This window comes from Lynx rufus, unplaced genomic scaffold (genome assembly GCF_022079265.1).
Source record: "Lynx rufus isolate CCGP_SWC_20201006 ecotype Redwood Valley unplaced genomic scaffold, mLynRuf1.p SCAF_49, whole genome shotgun sequence".
Lineage (NCBI taxonomy): Eukaryota > Metazoa > Chordata > Mammalia > Carnivora > Felidae > Lynx > Lynx rufus.
This window is the reverse complement of record NW_025814866.1, coordinates 437,490-463,337: the sequence shown is the minus strand read 5'-3', so window position 1 is coordinate 463,337 and position 25,848 is coordinate 437,490. Positions and strand designations below refer to the sequence as shown.

Here is a 25,848-nt window from a genome sequence, read left to right as displayed (position 1 = left end):
AGGGCAATTGGCGCGAGGAAGGGCGGTGCGCGGAGGGAGCAGTGCGCGAGGTGACTTGGCACGAGGCGGGGGCGGTGCTCGGAGGGGGCGGCGCGCGAGGGCAATTGGCGCGAGGAAGGGCGGTGCGCGGAGGGAGCAGTGCGCGAGGCGAATTGGCGCTCGGAGGGGGCGGAGCTCGGAGGGAGCGACGTGCGGGGGCAATCGGCACGAGGAGGGGCGGTGCGCGGAGGGAGCGGAGTGAGCGGGCAATCAGCACGAGGAGGGGGCGGAGCTTAGAGAGAGCCGCACGGTGCCGACTTATACGCTCCGCGGACCCGCTTCGCGGCTTTCGGTCCTCAGACACCGAAGAGTTCGCAGCTATGGCAGACTCTAAGGTGAGCACCGTGACGGCCGAGGAGGAGACCAAGCCTGACTGGAAGACCCTGCAGATCTTGCGAGACATGGCTAATCGCCTGCGCATCCATTCTATCAGGGCTACCTGCGCTTCGAGCTCCGGGTAAGGTTCCCTCGTCAGAGGCATCATAGCGGCCGGCGCGTGAGGTGTAAGGAGTAGTTGGGAGGTGGGTGGGCAGGCGGGCTCGGTTGTAGAGGCCCCGTTTGGGGCCGCGGGGGGAGCATGGACGGGCCCGCGTGGCCGGTGGGTCTGCGCTGGGGAGGGGGGGTGGGGGGGGAAGGGAGCGGCTCCCGTGCTCCCGTGCTCCCGTGCTCCCGTGCTCCCGTGCTCCCGTGTTCCCTCCCATTGAGTAGCAGGCAGCCCAGAATCTTTCGGGCCCGGCGGGGAGGCGTCCTGTGGACGGCCTCGGGCCCGAGTGGGAAGGGGGCGTGCGGCCGTGGCGTTGTGTGTGGGCAGCTGCCCTCGACGCCGGCGTCCCGGACTCGAAAGCGAGCCGCGGAGAAGGCGGTGGGTGAGTGGGAACGGCCGCCGAAGGCGGCTTTCTGGTCCCCTGGTGTGTGTCAGGACGGTCGGGTTCGTGCGGTCGCGGTGTGGTAGCTTTTCCGTGAGGCGCGCGGGCGGCGGGACGGTTCGCGTTCCCTGGGGGCCGTGCTCGTGCTTGAAATTCACCAGTGAGGCCGTCGGGGCCATGTTTTCCTGTGCAGAGAGGTTTTTGACTCCTGGGTCAGGCTTCTTATTAGTCACGGGTGTATTTCAAATCTCTACTTGGTCCTTAGTGTTCTTGAATTTTCTGCTTCTAGAAGTTTCTCGGCTGGTAGCCGATTTGTACAGTTCTTCGTAGTATCGTCTCTTCCCTTTTACGTCTGTATGGTTGGTAGTACTGTTTTTGCCTTCATTTTAGAAATGAAACGTGTTTTCGAATCAGTAAATTTTAAAGTTAAAATGTCTTCGTTTTAATTTTGGTCATGTTTTTAAATAACTAGCTTTTGTTTTCATTGATCTGTTCTACCGGCTTTCTTGGTCTCCATTTCTGTTCTAATTTTTTATTTTTGCTCTAACCTTTATTACTCTTGTAGATTTGGGTTTAATTTTGCTAGTTTTTACGTTGTAAAGTAAGAACTTTGATTCTTTGATCTTTAGGTCTTAGTGAAAGCATTCGTAGTTGTAAATTTCTTAGTATGGCTTTTGTGTCCCATAAAGTTTGGTGTGCTGTTTTCGTATTCCAGGTATTTTTTTAAGGAAAAAAAAAAAGGGGGGGGAAGCTCGCCGGCGGGCGGGACGCTCGTGGGGGGGGGGGCGGGGCGGGCGGGACGCTCGTGGGGGGGGGGGCGGGGCGGGCGGGACGCTCGTGGGGGGGGGGGCGGGGCGGGCGGGACGCTCGTGGGGGGGGGGGCGGGGCGGGCGGGACGCTCGTGGGGGGGGGGCGGGGCGGGCGGGACGCTCGTGGGGGGGGGCGGGGCGGGCGGGACGCTCGTGGGGGGGGGCGGGGCGGGCGGGACGCTCGTGGGGGGGGGGGCGGGGCGGGCGGGACGCTCGTGGGGGGGGGGGCGGGGCGGGCGGGACGCTCGTGGGGGGGGGCGGGGCGGGCGGGACGCTCGTGGGGGGGGGCGGGGCGGGCGGGACGCTCGTGGGGGGGGGGGCGGGGCGGGCGGGACGCTCGTGGGGGGGGGGGCGGGGCGGGCGGGACGCACGCAGGCCCTCATAGGGGGAGGGGGAGGAGAGAGGGAGAGCGTGCATCTTAAGCAGGCTCTATGCTTAGTGTAGAGCCAGGCTCAGCCAGATCTCAGGACTTTAAGATCCTGACCTGATCACGGAAATCAAGAGTTGGGCTCTTAACGCACTGCGCCACGCATGCGCCCCTCCAAGTATTTTCTAATTTCTCGTCTTTTGACATATTGGCTGGTTAAGAGTGTGGTATTTAATTTCCACAAATGTGTGGGTTTTCCAGTTTTCCTTCTGTTAGTAATTTCTCACTTCAACAGTGGTGAAATAAAATACATTCCATGATCATCCCTTTTTTCAAATAAAATAATCTTTTCAGGGGCGCCTGGGTGGCTCAGTGGGTTGGGCGTCTGACTTCGGCTCAGGTCATGATCTCATAGTCCGTGAGTTCGAGCCCCGCGTCGGGCTCTGTGCTGACCGCTCAGAGCCTGGAGCCTGCTTCGGATTCTGTGTCTCCCTCTCTCTCTGACCCTCCCCCATTCATGCTCTCTGTCTCAAAAATAAACCTTAAAATTTTAAATCTTTTCAGTACTGAACTATGGTATTAAGATTTCATAGATGAGTTAAGAACTGCGTATTTTGGGGTTTTTTTACTTTCATTTTGCTTCATTCGCCTACAGAATAATGGTTTGCATTTCTTCAAGGTATCTAGCAATTTTTGTTTCTTAAATTTTTTAATATGTAACAATTCTAAAATTCCTGTCCTCCACTTATGGAATATTTGTGAGGCAAGGGGTTTAAGTCTCTGCTTTGTAATTGTGAAGTTTGAAAGAAGAGATGATTAATACATGTGAGCTGGGCCTAAAATCTTTTCTGAAAGTTGAGGCAGGGGTTCTAGAGAGTTGGTTTTGTTCCCCTGTCCTGTCTCCTCTTCCCTTCTGGATTAATGGACTGGCTGGACTCCCAGGCCAGCTGCTCTCTAAGAACAGCAGTTACTTTGGATTTCAGTAAGGACCTCCAGTTATTCCACCGTGAGAAACTTGGGTCTCACCGTTCACTTCCTAAAAGAAAATCATTTTAGGTAGTATGTGATCTTGGCAGTGTTTTGTTTTTTTTTTAAATTTCCAGTTTCGAGATAATTGACACCTAGTTTTCTGTAAGTTTAAGGTATACAGCATGGTGATTTATGTGTATTATGAAAGGATTACCATGATAAGTTTAGTTAACATCTGTTATATGCATAGAAATTTTTTTTCATTGTGATAACTGTTAGGGTATACTCTCTCAAATATATAGCAGTGTTGTGGTCATTATGCTATACTTTATATCTCTGGTAGTTATCTCGTGATTGGACACTTGTACATTTTGCCCACCTTCATCTAATTCCTCCCTCCCCCATCCCCTGCCTCTGGTAGCCATAAATCTGATTATCTCTTTTCCTAGGAGTTTGGAGGTGTTTTTGTTTTTAGATTACACATGTGAGTGAGGTCAGCCGGTATTTCTTTCTGTTGACTTATTTCATTTAGCATAATGCCCTCAAAGTCCATTTTGTCGCAAATGGTAAATAGCCATTTGATATACATATCACATTTTTGTTAATGGACATTTGGGTTGTTCCTATGTCTTGGCTGTTGTAAATAATGCTATGGACAGATGGATGCAGATTTTTGACATAGTGTTTTCACTTCATTTAGATTTATTCCCAGAAGTAGAATTGCTGGATCATATGGTAGTTTAATTTTTAATTTTTTGAGGATCCTCCATACTGTAAATCAGTTGCACTAATTTACAATCCCACCAACAGTGCACATGAGGATTCCCTTTTGCCCACACCTTGGCCAGCATTGGTTACCTCTTGGCTTTTTAACAGCCATTCTAACAGGTGTGAGGTGATACCTCCTTGTTTTAATTTGCTTTTCTCTGATGATTAGTGATTTTGGGCATCATTTCACATGCCTGTTGGTCATGCATATATTTGTGTGTGGGGGGGGGTGTTCAGGTTCTTTGCCTATATTTTTACCTAAATTTTTTTTAGGTTATTGGGTTGTATGAGTTTTTCTATGTTTTGGATATTAACCCCTCATCAGATAACATGATTGGCAATATTTTTTCCTGTTCTGTAGGTTGTTTCACTTTGTTGATGGTTCCTTTGCTGTACAGAAGCTTTTTAGTTTGATGTAGTCCCCCTTGTTTATCTTTTATTGCTTTGGCTTTAGCTGTTCTATCTAAACAAGGATACGTGTCGAGGTTTCTTCCTATGTTTTTTTTCTAGGAGTATTAATGGCTTCTGGTCTTACATTTAAGTCTTAATTTTAATTTCTGTGAGTGAACATTAGCATTATAGTTTCATTTTTTCACATGTGATATCCAATTCCCAGCGCCATTTATTGAAGACTGTTCTTTCTGCATTGAATATTCTTGGCTTTCTCGTCAAATTCTAGTTTCTCATACATGCATGGGTTAATTTGTGCTTCATGGTGTTCTTGATCAATGATTTCAAAGATAAATTCAAATAAGTAAAAGACTACTCAGGTACTGAGAGTCACCAGATGAACTTGCCCCAAGTATACAGGTACTCCATTGATAGAGGGGGAGCTGGAATTGAAGATATTGCTCTCCACAGGGAGAGAGGTTATGAAGTTACTGGGCCTTATAGCATCCTTAAAAGCCATGAACTTGGGAGGCAGTGGCCCTGCATCCCTTTTCCTTGGCTGGATTCTTCCATGCCTGGGAGAAAGGACTGCTGCTTCTAGTCTGAGAAGCCTGTGTAATAAAAGGCCTCCTTGTGCACTGGGTCCCTGGTGAATCACCTGTGAGAAATGACCTGTACCATGTCTGTCTTTAAGCCATCCCACATCCTCCAGTAGTGCTGCTGAGGTCATGGCCGTGCTGTTCTTTCACATCATGAGGTATAAACAGGAGGACCCGGAGAACCCAGATAATGACCGTTTCATCCTCTCCAAGGTAAGTCCCCACAGGAGCCCGGAGCCTGCCCAGTTGTTTCTTAAAAGTCATTTTCAAAGCCACCACGTGGCAACAAGACCAGAAATGGGCTTTGTTTATTTTTTTGGTGGTTCTTTGTCTGCCTAATGTCTTGAGTCTCTTCAGTCTGCTGTGACAAAATAACTACAGACTGGGTAGCTTATAAAGCATAAAAGCTTATTTCTAGTAGTTTTGGAAATGGAAGTCCAAGATCAAGGCACCAGCATGGTCACCGCTGGTGGGAGGTCCTCTTCCTGGTTGCAGATTTTTCATTGTACTCTCACATAGAAGGGGAAGTAGTCTTTTTAGGCCCTGTTTTACAAGGGCACTAATCCCATTTGTGAGGGTTCTGCCCTTGCAACCTTATCACCACCCAAAGGACCCCCCCCCATACCACTTTTGGCCTTAGATTTTCTTATTTTTTTTTATTTTTATTTTTTATTTTTGGGACAGAGAGAGAGCATGAACGGGGGAGGGGCAGAGAGACAGGGAGACACAGAATCAGAAACAGGCTCCAGGCTCTGAGCCATCAGCCCAGAGCCTGATGCAGGGCTCGAACTCACGGACCGCGAGATCGTGACCTGGCTGAAGTTGGACGCTTAACCGACTGCGCCACCCAGGCGCCCTGGCCTTAGATTTTCAACATCAGCGTTTTGAGAGGCACAAATATTGAGACGATAGCACCTCGTAAAGATTTAAGAGATGTTCTAGCAAGGATTGCAGTAGTGGAAAGGATGCTTGTGGCAACTGGCCACCCTTCCTTTCCTTTGTTGGTGCTCTGCCTTACGCCACCTAGCACTAAAGCCCCCCCGCCCCAGGTCCCCAGCAGGGTCATGCTCCCATTTTCTGCCACCTGGGTAGAGGTGGGCAACATTAGTGGATCTATGTTGAGCTCAAGGAAAATTGAGTTGAACTTGGAGGGATATTCCACCCGAAAGTTACCTTTATTTTCTATTTCTCAGTAAATTTGACCTGACACAATGGGAGGATTTTCTCGTTACACTAGGTGTAGCACCAGGTATCTCATGACATTGAGAGGCAGGAAAGGGGAGTAATATTAAAAGCAGGGTTGATCTAAAAGAACATTCAGTTCTTTTGATGTCTGAAAGTTTGTGGTGTTCTGAGAGAAACGTTTAAAACTCAGCCGGCGTGTACAAATAGAAACCTCAGATCTGGGTAGTGGGTGTTAGTTTAGAGAATAAAGTCAGAATATGGGCATGGCTGAAGTACCTGGGGTCATATTTATGACCCATGTCTTGGTGTCTGAAATGTAATTTCAAATGAGGTTTGGCGAAAAATAAAATTTCTGAGCATGTAGTGTAGAAAAAGCAAGATGAAGCAAAAGTGGTCCCTTAGCAACAAACCTAGGTGAAGGGTATATGGGATTTCGTTGTACTATCCTTACAAGTTTTCTATAAGCTTGACTTTTGCAATAAAAAGTAAATGGGGGCGCCTGGGTGGCTCAGTGGGTTGAGCATCCGACTTTGGCTCAGGTCATGATCTCACGGTCTGTGGGCTCTGTGCTGGCAGCTCAGAGCCTGGAGCCTGCTTCAGATTCTGTGTCTCTCTCTTTGCCCCTCCCCTCTCATGCTCCATCTCTGTCAAAAATATTTTTAAAAATTTTAATGCAGATGTACAAACAGCATGTGTACACAGATCTCTGGTTTAAAACCTGTAAGATGGGGTGCCTGGGTGGCTCAGTTCAGAATTCGACTCTTGATTTCGGCTCAGGTCATGATCTCAAGGTTAGCGAGTTCAAGCCCCACATCTGAACTCTCTGCCCCTCCCCTGTGTGCTGGCTTACTCTTTCAAAACTTAAAAAAAAAAAATTGTAAGATAGCTGGATTGTCCTGTAACTGTTGCTGTCTTAGTGGGATAAAGAGGCTTTCTGGCATGCGGTAGCAAGTTGGGCACTGTTCAGCTGCCAGAATTTATGGATTCATCAGATTTAAGAAGCAGGTGAGTTTGGAAGGAAAGAGAAAACACCTAGGAGTGTAGTTCATCTTGGCATTGGCTGAGAATGGAATAAATGGACTTGCTATGGCAGAGGAGCCACAGTCTTCACGATTGGTACTCCTGGGATGTGAATGTCCAGCACCAACAACTGCATCAGGAGGCTTACTGTTAAGACCTGGCAGTATCGGTATTGCTGACTATGAGGTACTGTGAAGGCTTCTGGGGAGGTTTTTGTGATCCCTGTATATCCACTTCTATCTCGCCGCAGGGCCTTGTTTTTTATCAGCTGTTTCTCCAACCAAGCAGGCCAGAGAAGTAACCAAAAGTTCTTTTTGTAAACTGGTTCTTCAAGCGTATTTTGTGCCAGAACAAAGGTAAGAAGTGCCACCTGAAAGAGCAGTCTTTTCCGAGTGTGCATAGATCGCACCTCGTATGCATTCTATTGTAGCTCTTGCTCCTCCCCCCAGTTGTGAGTGTATCCCCCCTTCCCACAGTGTAAGGGTTCTTGAGGAAGGTAAGGGAACCCATGTGGGGTGCCTCCACCATGCTGAGTGTTGTGCTGGTGCTTGCCAATCTTCTCAATCCTTCAGTCTCCTGCTGGCTGAGGGGGACTCTTTAGCAGAACTAGAGACATCAGGAGAGACTTCAGCGGGATGGTTCTGCAGGGCTAGGAGTACAAAACAGAGGGAGTCTCTGGGGGCACAAAAGTGCGAAGAAAGCTAAGGACAGTTAAGAGCCCTGGAGGGAGCACGACGAGAGAAGGATCAGAGACTAACAAGTACCGTTGGCCCATCCTTGATACGAAACAGCTCATTCTTTGCTTGAATGGAGGGGACATTTGAGTGGAGGAGGAGTCAGACAGGAAACCTGGGTAACCAGCATGTTGGATGGGCTTGAGCATCCCGGATCCAAGGGAAGTGAGGGTGGGAGGGTTTACCAGTTGAAACAGATAGTCCAGGAAAGCCTCAAAGCTGACATTTGAGCAGAGACTTGGGGGGGGGGGGCACGTAGTGAGAGGGAACTGTGTGCCTGTTTAGACTCCTGCACTTGGGGGATAGGGAGCTGTGAGTGCTAAGGCCCTGAGGCAGGTGTATGCCCAGGGCATTCAAGGGATGCAAGAAAGCCAGGGCATCCAAAGCAATGGCAGGAGAGAGTAGGACATATGGGGGCTGGAGGGTGGTGTAAGAACTTGGACGCTACTTGGCACGAAATAGACCTTGGACAGCTCTCTGCAGGGTGAGGAGTGGACCTAGGTTTTAACAGCCTCCCCCTGGTGGCTGTGTTGAGAATAGGTATGGGGGGGAGTAAGGAGGTTACTGCAGTGAGAATTGAGATGTTTGTGGCCAGTTTAAGATGGTGGCAGGGGAAGCAGTGAAGAAGTTCAGTGTGTCTTCGGAAGCTTGGGACCTTTGACACTGCCTTGTGGCACTCAGAGGGCATTATTTTTATGGATAGTAATAGCGTGTGCATAGACACAGGAGGAGGGGAGAGGAAGCAGTGGTGTAAAATGATTCATCTCTGGAATGAGCACTTACAGATGACCGCTTCTGAAATCTCATTTGACCTGCGTTTTACAAACCAGGGCATTTGTAATCTTCAATTGGGGGGGCGCAGGGCACAAGTGAACGAGGCGCAGAGAATCCCATGCAGGGTCCACACTGTCAGCACAGAGCCTGAAGTAGGGCTTGAGCTCACCTGATGCAGGACTTGAACTCCTGAACCATGAGATCATGACCTGAACCAAACTCGGATGCTTAACCTACTCAGCCACCCAGGAGCCTCCATTTTCTTAAAATGTTTATTTTTGAAGGGGAGAGGGTGCAAGTGGGGGAGGGGCAGAGAAAGAATCCCAAGCAGACTCCACAAACTGTCAGCACAGAGCCCACCTCAGGGCTCAGTCTCACCATGAGATCGTGACCCAAGCGAAGATCAAGAGAGACGCTTAACCAACTGAGCCATCCAGGCACTCCGGTGTTTCAGAACCCGCATTCTCCAAAGAGATTGAACATCTGGTTTGTGCAGGACTACACGAAAGGCTTTGTGAAAAAGGCTCATGCTTACATTTTCTGCTTTGCTCTTAGGCTCTGTTTAGGCTGCTGTGTGAAGAAATTTCCCTTCTCTATAATTCCACAGGTCCAGCTGACGTTGGATTACCTATGGCTCCCCCTGTGTTTGTGATGTTGAGACTTGGGGTGCTATGTGGGTGTGGTAAAGAGAAATCCACCCCAAAGGGTGGGAGGGGCCGTGCCAGAGAGCAGCCTGTGCTCCATGCTGGAAGTTGGACTGATAACTTGTGTCCTGTAGGTATGTCTAAGTTCATTTGGTCCCTTCTCTTACAGAGGCTGTCATTTGTTGATGTGGCAACTGGATGGCTTGGGCAAGGACTGGGGGCTGCTTGTGGGATGGCATATACTGGCAAGTACTTTGACAAAGCCAGGTAAGGCTCTTATCCACTGTTTACCTGTCCCCACCACACCCCTCAGGCACTTTGGCTTTACTTCTGGTTTACTAGTTTGGGAAGACCGTGATTGTTTAGAAAGGTCAGGTTCCCAAGTGTTCTAGCAGTAGCGAGATTGTGTTTCTATAAACTGTTCTGGCTTCTCTGGCTTCTCTGGTTGGATTCTAAGTGCTGCCTGTAGCGTATAGACTGGTTTATTTTTGTTGCTCTCTAAGAGTGACATGTTTGTGTTTTCCATTTCTCCTGAGCCTCATTATAGAGCTAGTAGCTGGTGCATTTGCGACTCGTTGGGCCCCATTGTATGTTAATAAAGAGTTCCTTTTTTAGAGTGGTTCCACCAGTGTCTTTCCTACAGGGGTGTATGCCCAACTGCCGCTGACGTGTGAGCAAGATGGGGGTGGTGCTGGGGGGTCCCCAGGGTTGGCTGTGTTGGTGTGCATGTTCTCCCGAGATGCACCGGACGTGCCTGAGTCCAGATCCAGTCACATCTTGGTTCCAGCCCAGGTGGCCCCTTTGGAGGCACTTGGTTGTGCTTCTTCCACTGCTCAGGCAGCTACCCTCTTCCATCTCCCAGGAGTCTGTTAACGTTTTCATCTCATCATTGCCTGTATTAGTTCCTATCCTGTAATCAATTTTTAAACTTTTTTTTTGTTTATTCAGAGACCAAGTGTGAGCGGGGGAGGGGCAGAAAGAGAAGGAGGCACAGAATCTGAAACAGGCTCCAGACTCTGAGCTGCCAGCACAGAGCCCAATGCAGGCTTGAACCCATGAACCATGAGATCATGACCTTAGCTAAAGTCAGCCGCTTAACCGACTGAGCCACCCAGGCACCCCATTAATCATTTTTTTTAAAAACTTTGCAGCGTTTTGGTGGGGTCTAGGTTGTGTCTTATTGGTCTTAACGTTTTTGTGTGTTTGTTGTGGAGAAGTTCACGGTTTACAACAGAACGTATGCTCCTGAGGTACAGTGTTTTGTTGTGATGTAAATTTGTTAAATTAGAAATAGTGGTTGTGTTTAAAATGGAGCTTACCGAGAAACTGTATATATGAATGTTGTTTGGGTGTTTAAGGAGCTACTTTTTCCACATCCCCTGTTTGTGGGTCCCAGAGACGTGGCAAAAGAATGCTAGAATAAGAAAACTAGCCCAAAAATCCATCTTGTGAGGCCCAAGTTTTTTAAAGCTGTGTTTCCTTAGCTCGTAGAGTTTGGACAGAACTGAAAAGAAAAAGTTTTAGGAACGTAATGATGTGTGAAGCAACTATTTCATTCTATTCCTTTGTTTTTCTCCATGAAATACATTTGCTTGAGTGCTCCAGAAGAGCCCTAAGCAGGGTCTTAACCTTTCTTTCTTGGCTTGCCCTAGCTACCGGGTGTTCTGCCTCTTGGGAGATGGTGAGTCCTCAGAAGGCTCCGTCTGGGAAGCATTGGCTTTTGCTTCCCACTACAATCTGGATAACCTTGTGGCCATCTTCGACGTGAACCGCCTGGGCCACGGTGGTGCCTTGCCCGTTGAGCACTGCGTGGATGTCTATCAGAAGCGCTGCGAAGCCTTTGGGTAACTGTCCTGTTTTATGTCACCCTTTTGCCCCATTCCCCCTTCACCTTGTAACCTAGCCTCCTCCTGGGTTGACAGGTGGAATACTTACGTGGTGGATGGACGCGATGTGGAGGTACTGTGCCAGGTGTTCTTGCAGGCAAGTCAAGTAAAGAACAAGCCCACTGCTGTAGTTGCCAAAACCTTCAAGGGCCGGGGCACTCCAAGTAAGCAAATGTTTCTTTTCTGCTCGGGGTTATTGAAAACATCTGTCTGCACAGCAGTGTGGCAGGAGGAGACTCAGTCTGGCCAGGCAGACATCTGGCTTAGTGCTCAGTGATCCCACCTGTAATGTGCTGGAGGCCCTTGCTCTCCTTGGTCGTTACACGTAGTGGGTCTGGTTAGGGTTGGAGGGGAAGCCCAGACCCCCAGCAAGTGAGCAGCGATTTTTCCATGTGCAGGAGGGAGTAGCTAGGAGGATAGTCCATCAGAGGACTGGCAGAGAGCGATTTGCATAGAAGTGCAGAGTGAGAGAGAATGCTATTATATGCGTGAACAGATACGCAAATAAGGGCATGTACACTTGCCTGTGCCCACACTCTCTGGGAGGACACCTACAGACCTGGTAATAGTGGCACTCCTGGAAAAGGTACCTGTGGAACTGAGGGTCAGGGAAGGAAGACGGGGTTTTGAAAGTAGTCTGGCAGATTTCAAAGCTGTACCTGAAGTCATTCAAGTATGAATAGTTGCAGAGGGTGTGATTCCTGCTTTGTTTTAATATCTGTGCTTTAGAATAAAACTGTTTCATGACTCTTCCTTAAAATAGTCTTACTGTGGTGTCCCCAGTTCAGTAAATGACCACTTGACCAGTTTGCTCCTGGGAGAATTGTGGGTATTATCCTTGCCCTCACCTCTCCCTTATGTGCCCCCTACATGCAAACACAGTCTGTCATCGATTTGGATTGATTCGGGTTGATCTCAGATCTGCTTCTTGCTCTCCGTTTCCCATGCTCAGACCCAAGTCATCTCTCCCTAATTATAGTCTCCCCAAGCCAGTCTCCACATGGCTGCCATAGTGGTCTTTGTACATTTAAGAGCTCATAAGTCACCTCCCCACTCCAAATTCCTCTGTGGTTTCCTATCTTGATTCTGACAAAACTCAAACTTTATACGCACAGGATCCTCCATGGTCCACCCTGCCTATCTCTCCAGCTTCCTATCCCACACTCCCCCCTCCATTCACCAGCATATGGGCCAGTGCCTCCCCCCAAGAGCCTCTGGGCCTTTTCAGGCTGTCCTCTGGGGCTGCAGTACCAACTCGGGCTCCCTGTGCCAGGTTTTTATTCTTGTGAGTCCTCAGCTAATATCTTTTCCATAAGGATGTCTTTGAGATGATCTAACAGACGCTCCATTATGTACTTCTGGAACAAATGTCTTTTATTTGGTTGCAGGTGTTGAAGATGCAGAAAATTGGCATGGAAAGCCAATGCCAAAAGAGCGAGCTGATGCGATTATCAAACTAATTGAGAGCCAGATACAGACCAACGAGAATCTTGACCCAAAACCCCCTATTGAAGACTCACCTCAAGTCAACATCCTAGGTATAGAAATGCTTTCTCTACCTGCTTACACAGTTGATGAGAAGGTAGGCAAAATGTTCTCTGCTTTTTTTTTTTTTTTTAAATACCCAGGACTCTTCATTTACTCTGATCTCCATGGATGAACCAGTTATTAGATTGCATGACATTTAACTAAAGGTTATATGCAATAAAAATAGGTTTATCTTCTCTTTTACTATTTCTGATTTTTATTTCAAACTTCAGTCTGAATTTTCTTACTAGTCAATTGATACTTCTAAGCGTCTAGTGCTGTGTAGCTTTTGCTTGCAAAATTGTGGTGTGGCAGTCTACTGTGTGAAACTGCCACAATTCTGTGTCTACTCTAAGGGTCGGGGCCTGGCTGGCCAAGGTTTCGAACTTACCCCTGGATTACAGAAAGAAGTAGGTCAATTCATCAAAGACCCATTCTTCAAAAAGGAAACAAATTAGGTATGAAACCCTGCCATAATAGCAGACCCCAAATAGGCAGAGTCTTCAGGACCAAAGAAAAACAAGGTGATGAACCCAGAAGGAAAGAATTTTTTAGCCTTCGTTTATTTATTTCGAGATCTTTAGAGTGTTGCTTATGTTTTCTTAGCCTGGTAATATGGGTTAAAGTGAATTGATTACACCAGAAATTAGGGGGGAAAAAAAACAGAAGAAAGGTGTTAATCAGGAAAATGCACATATTAATGAACGGTATTTTGGCACCACTTTAACTGTTCATACTCTTAGAACTAATAGTACAACTCCTAGGAATTTATCCGGCAGAACTATCTATGCAAGTGTGCAGTTATGTCTAGAAGAATGAATGTTGGGGCACCTGGGTGGCTCAGTTGGTTGAGCATCTGACTCTTGATTTCAACTCAGGGCATGATCCCAGGTCACAGGGTCAAGCCCCACATCAGGCTCAGTGCTGAAAGTAGAGCCTGCTTGGAATTCTCTCTCTCTCTGCCTGTCTCCCCCCACCTTAAAATAAGTAGTAAACTGATTTCAGCATTGAATGCTTATGGAATTGGAAAAACCCAGCAAGAGGCTAAGAGTTCACCCCAATTACTAAATTTTTCAAGTTGTAAAGCAGCATAAAATCGTTTTTGTGTAGAAAACCTTAAAAGGTGGGGGGCATCATATGTTATTAGAAACCATTGGAAAGTGCATTTGGAGAAATGACACCAAATTGAAGGTGGAAGGTGGGATTTTGAGAACTTTTTTTTTTTTATTTTTTGAGAGAGAGCAGAGGAGGGGCAGAGAGAGGAAGAATCCCAAGCAGGGCACGAAACTGAAATTATGACCTGAGCCAAAATCAAGAGTCCAACGCTTAACTGAGCCAGCCAGGTGCCCTTGAACTTCCATTTTTTTTTTTTTAAAAAAGAGGTTATGTTTTTTATGAACAGGAAAAAATTAAGTCCGGTTCATAAAAAATGAATGAGTTTAAAAACCAAGTCAGGGGCACCTGGCTGGCTCAGTCAGAAGAGCATTAGCTCTTGATCCTCAGGGTCCTAATAAGTTCAAGCCCCACATTGGGTGTAGAGATGACTTAAAAATAAGTGGACTTTAAAAAATGGCGTGCCTGGGTGGCCCTGTCAGTTAAGCATCTGACTCTTGGTTTTGGCTCAGGTAATGATCTCCTAGATTTGTGGGTTCAAGCCCCGTGTTGAGCTCCACACTGACCTTGCAGAGTCTGCTTGGGATTCTTTGTCTCCCTCTCTCTCTGCCTCTCTCCCACTTGTGCTGTCTCTTTCAGAATAAATATCAAAACTTTAAACCAAGAAACAGGACTGCTAAGACACTTCTATTAGATTCTTGATCTAGAGGTCTTAAACCTAGAGCCCTCTTCATATTTCGCAGTGAAGTATCTCATTAATCCGCCAGAGTGTCAGCCCCACTCTGGAAGTGTTAGCCAATGAGGTTAAATAACAGTAAAAGACTCCCTCCTGACTAGGAGGAAGGCAAGCCTCTCATCATTTGTAGGTGAGAAAGTTGTATGTCTGGAAAACCCAAGAGAATCAGCTGGAAACAGTTATAAATAAGAGTCCAGGAAAAGAGCTTGTATCAAAACTAATATATGGGGGTGCCTGGGTGGCTCAGTTGGTGAAGTGTCCGACCTCAGCTCAGGTCATGATCTCGCGGTTCGCGAGTTTGAGCCCTGCATCAGGCTGTCTGCTGTCACTGCACAGCCTGCTTCGGATCCTCTGTCCCCCCCTCTTTCTGCCCCTCCTTGTGCACGTGCTCTCTCAAAAATACTCAAAAAAAAAAAAAATACAAAGATTAACTCCTTTTTTATATTAACAAAACAGATGATTTTTGTAATAGCAAGAAAAACTAAAAAACTTATATAGGAGCTATATTAAGATACTTTTAGGGGCATCTGGGTGCCTCAGTTGTTTAAGTCTCTGACTTCATCACAGGTCATGATGTCGTTTACGGGTTTGAGCCCCATGTTGGGCTCTGTGCTGACAGCTCAGAGCCTGGAGCCTGCTTCAGATTCTGGGTCTCCCTCTCTCTCTGCCCCTCCCCCCCCACACACTGTCTCTCTCTCCTTCAAAAATAAACATCAAAAAAAATTTTTTTTAAAAAGGTACTTTTAAAACTGTAGCCCCAAAAGAAACCCACATGCTTTGTATAAGATGCTCAACAAATATCTGTACATAGACCATTCCTGAAAAGATGCTACACAGACTCGTCCTTTCTGTCTGCCACTGGGCAAGGGACTGGGTGGATGGTGGACAGGTGAGCAGGGAGAGGATGGCCTCTTCACCCGAGGCTTTAATAACTTGAATTTTGTACTACCTACATGAATTGTTTATTTTTAAAGATATGTGTTTAGAGAAATGAACACAGACCTGAAGAGACCAACCTTTTTCTTTAATGACTTTGAGATATGACTATATATAATCCATTTGAAGTACAATTCAGTGGTTTAAAGCATATTAACAGAATCATCCAGTTATCACCACACTGTCTTACAGCATTTCCATCACCCTCCAAAAAAAAAAAAACCCATGCCCATTAGCAGTCACCCTCCATTTCCCCCAGTCCCTAGTAACCACTTGTCTACTTTCTGTGAAATTGCCTATTCCGGACATTCCATATTAAATAGTCATGTGTGAACCTTTTGTCTGGCTTCTTAGCATGATGTTTTTGAGGTCCATCCCTGTTGTGGCAGTACAGTATTCCATTTTATGAATATACTATACATTTTGTTTACACATTCAATCCTTGATGGACATTTAGGTTTTTTCTACTTTTATGGCTGTTGTAACTGCTGCTTTGAACATTTGTGTGCAAGGTTTTGTTGAGATCTAGTTTCCTCTTGGGTATATACCTAGGAATAGAACTGTTGGGTCACATGATAATACCGTTTGACATTTTGAGAAAATGCTGAACCTTAATTTCTAGTAGAAAAACTCAATATTGTGAAAATGTCAATTATCCCCTGAATCCATAAACTCAGTTCAATCTCAATATCCTAATGGAATTTCTTGTTGGTATCATGATTCTAAAGTTCTATGTTTTAAGGGGTGCCTGGGTGGCTCAGTTGGTTTAAGCATCCAACTTTTGATTTTGGCTCGAATCATGATCCTCACAGTTTGTGGGGTCCGGCTCCGCACTGACAGCAAGGAGCCTGCTTGATGGGATTCTCTTGCTCCCTCTCTCTTCCCCTCCCCCACTTGTGTTTTCTACCCCCTCCTAGAATAAACTTTAAAAATTCTCCATTTTAATTTTTGCACTGTGCATTATCAGTTTTATAGTTACAAAGTCACAGGCGTTTGCATTTTGGGAAATTTAAGTATTTTGATAAACTTCTGTGAGGGGTGCCTGGGTGGCTCAGTTGGGTAAGCATCCAGCTGTTTCAGCTCTGGTCATAATTTCACAGTTCATGAGTTCGAGTCCACAGCAGGGCCTGTGCTGACAGTGCGGAGCCTGCTTGGGATTCTCTTGTCTCCCTTTCTCTCTGCCTCTCTCTCAAAAATAAACATTTAAAAAATTTTGTCTTGGTAAACTATATGAATGGGGGCAGAAGAATTGCTACCCAGTGAACCAAGGATGGGCTTAAGATTGGCTAGCCATCCGTTTTTGTGACACAAAAGGAAATTATTGATGAACTACAAATTTGCTTTCTTCGTTAAGACAAAAGACCATTTGTAATCCACAAAATTTCACCTTCTAAATCTGCTGTAGAAAACTCTACCGTTTGATTTTTCCAGGTAGCTACTCGGAAAGCATGTGGTTTGGCGCTGGCTAAACTGGGCCATGCAAACGATAGAGTCATTGTGCTGGATGGTGACACCAAGAACTCCACCTTCGCAGACATATTCAAGAAGGAGCACCCTGAGCGCTTCATTGAATGTTTTATTGCTGAGCAAAACATGGTGCGTGTGCTATGGGTGTTCCTCCTGGGTCTTCTCATTGACAGTGGCCTGCTGGACACAGGAGGCCAGCCCCGAATTACAGTTTTTCTTTCCGTTTATAAAAGCAAAGGTACTGGAGGAAAAAATGGCTCTGAGGAAGCAAGTCGAGAGTAGCTAGGCAGTTTGTGGGGTAGCTTCCAGGACTGCTAGGATTCATTTGGAACAAGTAGTATTTATCAATTTTTTTTGATTGCCAGGTTTTAAAAATAAGTTTTTCTGTAGAATACAAATTTCTGGATTCTCTTAAAGAGTAGGAAGATCTGTCAGCACCAAGACGGCATTACCTCCTGCCACCAGTTGGCTGGAACTAAGCAGGGGCCCCCTTTAGATGGGTGTCCACAGCCAGCTGGCCATGTCCCTGCCTCTGGCCACCCTGCACTTTCATTTATGGTGCTTCTCTGGGCCTGTTAGTATTAGAATTAAAGCTACCCTGTTAGGTAAAGTAGATCGTTACATCTGTAAGCATAAATGTTTTTCTCTAGGTCTCGTTATTTCCATTTTGAATGGAAAAAATACAATCCATCATTCTCCAAATTGAGTCTCTTATCAGAAAGCTTGCTCCCCATCTCATTGATTCCTTTAGTTAACAGCCTTCAGCATATACTCTGTACTGATGGGTTCCACAGTGGGAAGAAAATTGGTAAAACTGCAGCTAATAAGTAGTATCCAATGCCATGTCGAACCTGGTGGCTATGGTAGGAATGTAACCAGGGCCAATCAGGGATGGTCTCTCAGTTGATGTGACATTTAAGCTGAGATTTAAGTGATGAGTCGTGCACAGATCTGGAAGACAGCATTAACAGCAGAGGGGACAGCTATCTCTGCAGCAGGCCAACATTTGAACCATCTAGGGAGAAAAAGTGGCAGCATGGTGAGTACAGGAGGAAATTGGCAAGGTCACCAGGGGCCAGATCATATGGTGCTTTTACTGGCCACTTTCAGTATTTTGGGTTCTTTTGCAGTTTACTGGGAAACCACGTGATATGTTTTACAAGGCCCTGCAATGTGAAGAATAGCTTGCTAGGGGGTGGGGTGACAGAAGATGGGGACTTGGGCCAGGTTGGAAGTAAGTGGACTCATCTGGAATCTCTTTGGGAAGGAGAGCTAACAGGATGCCATAAGGGTGGGTGTCAGGGCAAGAACCAAGGCTGGCACTCGGGGGTAGGCCAGAGTGCCTGGGTAGAGAGTGGTGTCACTTCCCAAGATAGACACGACTGGGGGAGAAGTGGATTTGGGGGCATGGGAGCTCTGTTTGGGCCCTGGGGGGTCAGAGTACTGGTTGGTAAGGGGTCAGGTAGTTTGGAGGATACATCAGTTGTCTTCAAGTGTATTCTATGAATGTGTTTTTCTGAACTATGTATTTTTCTGCCTAGTTTTAAGATAAAATTTAAATTCTTGTTACAAATTTAAGTAGTTAACAAAAGATAGTTTCCCATGTATTGAATTTGAGGCACTTTAATACTCAAATTATCCAATTAAAGATCACAGAAGGACTCTCCTTAGTTGTCAGAAGCATTTCTATCTCAATTCTTATTGCTATTCTATTGCCCTAACTTTTTTTTATACATGAAAGCCTTTTTATTGATAACCTGGAAGAGGCTGGGCAGAGAGTAGGAAGTGGGAAAGTGAGGATGGTATGAGAAGTTTTTTGTGAGGGAGAGCCCAGGTGAAGGGTGGTATCTGGAGGGGGAGGATGAGGTGGAGGGTGGAGAGGTAGAGATAGAAGATACGAGCATATATTTGAGTGGTGAGAGAGTAACACGAGAAAGGGGCTGGATCCATGAGGGGATAACTGCACTGCTGGAGATGCCCTTGAGGACTCAGGAGAAGGGTGAGATTCAGCATGGCAGGTGGGCCAGTGGACCGTAGGTAGGTGCAGGTACCCTGTCTCGTAGCCAGCAGGTGGGTGGTTGGGGGCCAATGGGAGAGCCTCTGTTGTTCTCTTCTCATTTCCCAGGAGATGCAAAGTGAGGGCACCATATGAGGGAATAGGGAGAAGGGTGCAGAAGGGGACCTGCCAGGACTGTGGGGAGGGAGGCTTTGAATGTCCCGAGCTTTCCTGTCTTCTCTTCCCTATCTTCCTGACTTGAAGGAGCCAAGTCAGTGCCCCAATTCCTGTTATTTTCTGGAAGTTTGGGGGACATCAGGGGTTTGCCAGATTTCGGGTTTGCCCAGCTACGTGCCTGGGGAAGGATGAGGTGGTGGGGGGAATGTGGAGTAGAGATTATCCTGGGACACACTGTGCACTGGGGAAGGGGAAAGGAGGGGCAGGGTTCAAGCATTTGTTTTCCCTTTCACTATTGTGGTTTTGTTTTCCCAAGGCTTCCACGTTTTAATTTTTTTTAAATAGGCCAACTATTCTAAGGGTGTCTAATTCACCTTTTTATTGCAGGTGAGCGTGGCACTGGGATGTGCCACCCGTGGTCGGACTGTTGCTTTTGTCAGCACCTTCGCTGCCTTTTTGACCCGAGCATTTGATCAAATCCGGATGGGAGCCGTTTCTCAAACCAACATCAACCTTGTTGGGTCCCACTGTGGAATATCTGTTGGTATGAGTTCTCAGTACCAGCATGTTTTGTTTTGCTTTTAGAATTTAAGGGCTTTTTAATGCTTATTTTTGAGAGGGGGGGGGCAGCAGAGAGAGGGAGGCACAGAATCCAAAGCAGGCTCCAGGGATCTGGAAGGTCAGTTAGGATCCTAACCCACAGTGATGTCTCATGGGAGACATGTAGCAGTTAATTATGGCATTATATTGGCCCAAGAATTGGACAGTTTTGTAGGGCTCAGCTACAAGTGTGGGCCCTCCCCCCATGGAAATAAGCTTTTGTTTATCCAGCAGAGGGCAGGTTCCCAGTTGGCCCTTGATCATGCATTTTTGGGCTGTGGCTTTGCTTTCTCAGGTGAAGATGGCGCCTCCCAGATGGCCCTGGAGGATCTGGCCATGTTCCGAGCTGTTCCCAACTGCACTATTTTCTATCCAAGTGATGCCATCTCAACAGAACATGCTGTTTTCCTGGCAGCCAATAGCACGGTATTTTTTTTATTATTTTTGAGAGTGTGAATGGGGGAGGGGCGGGGAGGCACAGAATTTGAAGCAGGCTCCAAGCTGTCAGCAGAGAGTCCCAACAAGGGGCTCGAACCCACGAACTGTGAGATCATGACCTGAGCCGAAGTCAGACATTTTGACTGAGCCACCCAGGTGCCGCACTAAGGTATTTTTTTTTTTTTTAAGGGGACACTGTTTAAGTCGAAATGTTTCTGGGCTCCGCTGCTAGTTTGATACCGATGATTGGGTTTTTCCCATTATTTTCTCAGTGTAAAGATCATATTTGTTATAGAAAACTTGGCTGTACGATTCCTTTAAGAGACAGAACAATTACCCCAAAAAAGTGATTGAGCGTGTAGAACATAAACATGATCACGTTGTAAAAGACAGTACAAAAGGACACGGAACAGCTGACGGCCCATATGGGGCAGGGCTCAACACGGCGAGGAGAGTGCTCTGGGCACTCCAAGGAAAAGGGGGGCTGTCAGCAATGTCCTGGGAATGGGCTCCAGGAGGGATCAGTGATGTTGGCCTTAGACACATCCCATGCTGTCACTACCTCATGATATCCAGGAAGCTGGAGAGTGACCAGTGGGTGGCCAGTGTCTCCACTGTAGACAGACCTCAGAGTCCCCAGCCCAGGTCCGCCCTCCGAAACCTCTTAGAAGGGCAGGAGTATGAATTGTGCCCCACTTGCCCTTTAGCAAGTCTCCCACAAGGGCTATAGATGGACTCCACCTAATTCCTGTCTAGAACCCAGTTGCAGGGCAGGCTAGAGGACAGTCTGAGCCTTTTCAGCTGTTCCACCTAATGGTCAACAGACTCCCCTCACCACCAGCCCTGTGCCCACCCATGGCCCTGCATAGGCAGCCCTGGGCATGGTTGGGATAGAACCAGTGTTCCTAAACTAATAGTTTATAATGTATAGTTTTTTAAAGAATGAAATATTACGAACTATTACGGCAAAAATTAGTTGTTTAACGTCGTGTTCTGGGATTTTTATTAAACATGAGTCCATGCTGTGGCCTGCATTTGTGTTCTGCAGAGAAAGAACAAGTCCATGGGTATGTGAGAAAGCTTTCCTATATCACTGAATGTGATAGCATAGAAGGCTTGTCACTGAGGGCATCTGCCAGGGTCCTACGTAGGTTTTTGCCTGGCTTGGTGTAGTGATCTGATCAGGTGCCACCTGACGTGTTTGCTAGTAGTTGTATAGATGTTTATCCTCTGCTCCAGAATGTGTGCTTTGTTTTTAGTGAAGAGAACTGTTTAGCTGTCTTCCCCCCCCCTCCCTTTTAAAACAAGTTTATTAGTTGGAAATTTAGTTTTTTTAACTGTAGCTCTGGTTTTAATTTACGCCCTAGGGGATATGCTATATTCGGACCAGCCGACCAGAAACTGCAGTTATTTACACCCAACAAGAAAGCTTTGAGATCGGACGGGCCAAGGTAAGATCTTAAGTCCTGTAGTGCCTTCTAGTATCATTTCATGTGGAGAGATCTGGTCTAAAGCTAGCACTAGGTATCCCTACCGTCAAGGCTTGATCCTTTCTTTGCTCTAGTTTAAAAAAAGTTCCATCGTGACCTTTACCTGCTTTTCCTCAGGAAGGAGCATTCTACCAGTATCAGCCTAAGCAAACTTTTTCCCTTTCCAAATGGAGTCTCTTCTTTGTTGAACTCTTAAAGTGGTAACAACTTAAAGGTCCTTGAGTTGTTGGGGTGTAAATTACCACAGCCTGGAGCTAAATGAAACAGTACAACCGATTTCAAATGAATAATGAATCTGTCAGGTTTGGGTTTTGCAGATCCAAGCCAGGAATAAAAGGGAACATGAATGTCTGGCCACTGGTCATTGTGTGGCACTGAAGTTGGTGGGACATGGCCTTGCCCATGGGCCTGATAAAGGCTAGCATCACTGGGCACTTGCTGTCTTCTGTGTTCTCGCAAAAGCCCTAGAAGCACAGATTGGTAGCAGCCCTGTGTTGTAGGTGAGGGGCTTACTACGGGTTCACAGCAGCAAGACCAGGATTCAGACCAAGACATTGACCTGGTCTCTGTTAGGGGCCATGTATGTGCAAAGAACAGAACCAACAGCGTCTGGGGAGAAAATAAGTGACTCTGCTCTGCCACCTGGAGAGCAGAGCTCGCAGATGTTCTGACACATTTCCTTCCTGCCTTTCTTACGGCGTATATGTATGCTTTATGTAGTTGAGATCATATTGCAGAAGAAAGTTTGTATGTTTTAAGCTTTTCTGGAATGTCGTTCATACTTAAATGTGTGAAAGAGCACTAGCCAGTGTTAAAGGAACAACAGGTGACATCTGACTTGATTGCTAAGAACTAAGCTGCTGGAGAATTCATAGTTTGTAGTGCTCAGAAGGACTGTGTCTGAGTACTGAATGGCTTTAGTGCTGCAAAAAAGCGGGCATAACCAAATGTTCGTGACCTGCTGCTGGGTAGCTTGCCAGCACTGAATGAGAAAGCCGCAGTATTCATCTTCAGTGTTAACCACAGGTTCTGTTGTTCCCCTTACTCTCCCACGGAAACTCAAGGCTGAATGTCCCTGAGGGTGGAGGTGGGGGTCTTGGTGAGTGACCTGTAATTTGGCAGAGCTTTCTCATAGCTTGTCTTCTTTTTCCCCTAATATTTGCCCTGTCCTGACACAATGAAGTACATTTCCTGATGGTAAAGGATGTGAGTTAAAATGCGTGTGATAATGTGCGTGGCATGGATAATTCAAGGGCTAGGTTTTGCAAAGGGGGTGTGCATTATGTATTTATATGGACGTATATGAAAAAGTTGGGATATTCTCAAAGAATGGGGTGGCTTAGAAGCCCTGAATGTTTGTACTGTCAGCAGTGCTTAAGCTACAAGGAAACCTATACAAAAGGATGAAGTGCAGAATAGTTCCAGATGCCTTTGGTTGAGTGACTTTGGAGGAAATAGAAGTCTATGGGAAAAAAGGCCGGGCCCCTGTCCTTGCTTACAGAATAGCTAGTGGGTGAGCATGTGGGCTTCAATGTCAGATGGGCTTGGCTGTTTGCCTCAGCCCTATCCTGAGCAAGTTCCTCCCACTCTGAGGTTTGCTTTCTCCAGCCACAGAATGAGCCCTCTAATGCGTGGACTTTATAGGGCACTTGGACACGCAAGGTGCTTTGCACAGAACATGTCGCAAATGCCCCCAAATTATCCCCATTGACGTGTTCATCGTCAGAGTCCAGTCTGTGTGCACGCCCCAACGAGATGTTGCGGGTGGTCCAGAAATAGTGCTGTTACAGACCCTCTGTGAGTGTGAGTCTGTGGTCTGCAGCATGTGTCCCATACAACTTGTTTCTGGCCCTCTGCCTTTCAGATCCGATTTGAAGTCCACCTTCTTTGCTAAAGGGGCATTTTGTTATTCTATAAGAACTTAGTGATTTGGCACCGTGTATATCATGAAGCATGATAGGTGAATTTGTAAAGTGAATATGAAGTAGGATTTATCAAAAAGTGATATTTGTCAGTGTGTTGATGCAGCTTTTTTTTATAGTGAATTATTAAGCAGTAAAATTGGTAGGATCAGGGAAGAGCAATGTAGCAGAGTGTTATCTTTGAGATGTGCTCCGTGCATAGTAACCACAGCTTTTTTGTTCAATGGGCATAATACCAGGTCCTCCGCCACAGTGTCAATGACAAAGTCACGGTTATTGGAGCTGGAGTTACACTGCACGAAGCCTTAGCAGCTGCCGAAGATCTTTCCAAGCAAGGTCAGTTGGTGGTTGGTGAACATTGAAGTTTAAGCTGGGCAGAGGTAGGACTTGGGCTGCTTCGTGTGCCCCAGTTGGTCTTTTTATTCTAAGTCAATCTCACACATAAACCTGGCTATTGCGGTTTTCCAGATATTTCCATCCGTGTCATTGACCTGTTTACCATTAAACCGCTGGATACTGTCACCATCATGTCCAGTGCAAAAGCCACAGGTGGCCGTATTATCACAGTGGAGGATCACTATTCAGAAGGTATGTGCAAACCTTTGAGGGTCATGTTGAAAGTCTGCTTTGATTAGAAGTGTTCTTGTTTACCATGATGGGAAGCGTGACCTGGTTCAGGGTGTCAGCCAGCCAGCCACTCGTACAACAGTCTTTATTACTGCTCTTTGCAGGTATATCATCTTACGGGTCTCTTGCCCACCTACACCAGCTCCTCATGGAGGGCGGGGGGGGGGGCATGCCCATACTCACTTGTGTGGCCCCGGCACAGTGCCTGGTCCCCAGGTGGCTTAGTGGCAGCACAAAGGAGTGTCTGTAACTCTCTTGCGGACAGGAAGGGATCATAATGAAAAGCTTCACGGTTGCTCTTGAGTTTTGAATGATTAATAATTTGTTCCCCTCTCAAAATGGGAAATAGTGCCTTGCAAGCAGAGAACGTGGCAACTGCAAAAAAAAAAAAAAAAAAAGTGCATGGCAGGGAGAGGGAGGGAACTGGGAATGTCAGGTGGGGCACATGAGGGAGTGGAGAGTTGCATGTGTTCGTGTATCAGGGGCCCCAAGAGCACCCCCCCCCCCCCCGCATGATCACTGAGCACTTAATGGCTTTAGTGATCCTCTGGAAGCACTCTGTGCTCTCACAGCTGAGGTTATTACGAGGAGAGAACACACACCAGGACCCACAAGGACAGAAGACACAGGTCAGGGTGAAGGACCCCACGTCTTGGGCTCCTCCCTCCCTCCCTTCCGTGGGGGGACCACTGAGTGCTCTCCCTTCTCCAGCAGTGACAGATGCGTCCCTGGAGACCAGCGAACCCACTCAAGACTCCGCAGCATGGGTCTTATTGGGCACTGGCCACATGGGCCCCCTCTGCCGGGCACACAGCAAAGCAGGTGTTCCTGGGTACTCGCACCAGCCCATTGCCCAGGTGTCACCTGAGGACCAGCCTTGCAAGCAGCCTTGCTGAAGCTGGTGGCCTGCTGGTCATTCTTTTCTGTATGGTTTATTGGCATAATCGTTTTTGGGTTTCCTGACAGCTTTAAGTATCTCAGCTTGCAGACCCCCGCATCTATGGAGCCCCAATTGAGCTTCTGTTGTAGTGGGGCTGGGAGGAATTTGGAGACCCACAGTTTCAAATGAGACTTATTTTGGTTAGCCAGAGGGTGGCTGTTGACGTGAATCAATGGCTGCTGAAGAATATTTTTCCCTAGGAGCCAGCAAATTCAAAGGCTTCTCTACCTTGAGGCTTTAAGGCTGACCAGCTGCTTCCAGAACAGAGCCTTATGTCTCTTGTTTCCCCAGGTGGCATCGGGGAGGCCGTCGCTGCAGCTGTCTCTATGGAGCCTGACATCTTGGTCCATCAGCTGGCAGTGGCAGGAATCCCTCGGAGTGGGAAGCCCAGTGAGCTGCTAGATAGGTTTGGAATCAGTGCGAAACACATCATAATGGCTGTGAAATGTATGTTGAACTAAAATAGCTGTTAACTTCCAACATACTACCGTTTAAATCTATACTGTTGTGCTTTGTTTTTAAAAGCAAAGCAAGTTAACTACCTTAGGCTATAACTACATATGCAAGTGTAACACTGATCTTTTAGTCATTATATAGTGTGTCATAAGGTTTAAAAATAACAGAGGAGCTGACAAAACAACCACCTAATATGAAGTTTTCTGAGCGGACAACATGTAACTGAATTGGGCATCAGCTAGTGTAAATTTCCCAAACGTGTGTAGAAGTGAAGAAAGGCAAATTGAACCGTGCACTGCAGTCCCTCAGGCTTGGGACACTGTAGCACCCTGCCACACCCCGCTGTCCGAGTTCGAGAGTTTGTGCGCTGCCA

At 46.8% G+C, this 25,848-nt stretch overlaps 1 protein-coding gene across 2 annotated transcripts; it reads left to right on the top strand.

Moving 5' to 3' along the window:
* Nucleotides 1-359: 359 nt before the first annotated feature.
* On the top strand, nucleotides 360-25,480 carry TKTL1 (transketolase like 1). Of its 2 annotated transcripts, none has more exons than XM_047098495.1 (13): nucleotides 360-496; nucleotides 4,921-5,020; nucleotides 9,334-9,431; nucleotides 10,817-11,008; nucleotides 11,087-11,214; nucleotides 12,439-12,632; nucleotides 16,794-16,958; nucleotides 19,390-19,546; nucleotides 19,898-20,028; nucleotides 21,408-21,491; nucleotides 23,692-23,788; nucleotides 23,921-24,040; nucleotides 25,311-25,480. In XM_047098495.1, the coding sequence occupies exons 1-13, from the start codon at nucleotides 360-362 to the stop codon at nucleotides 25,478-25,480; spliced, it is 1,773 nt and encodes a 590-aa protein (XP_046954451.1). The 2 variants fall into 2 exon arrangements, with proteins under 2 accessions (XP_046954451.1, XP_046954450.1); XM_047098494.1 differs by having other exon boundaries at nucleotides 4,903-5,020.
* Nucleotides 25,481-25,848: the final 368 nt, after the last annotated feature.

Bases quoted from the DNA above. Each gene is read 5' to 3' on its own strand.
- TKTL1 (XM_047098494.1), top strand. From the start codon at position 360: ATGGCAGACTCTAAGGTGAGCACCGTGACGGCCGAGGAGGAGACCAAG. The intron at 497-4,902 runs GTAAGGTTCCCT...TCTGTCTTTAAG, and splicing joins ACCTGCGCTTCGAGCTCCGG to CCATCCCACATCCTCCAGTA. The intron at 19,547-19,897 runs GTATGAGTTCTC...TTGCTTTCTCAG, and splicing joins CCACTGTGGAATATCTGTTG to GTGAAGATGGCGCCTCCCAG.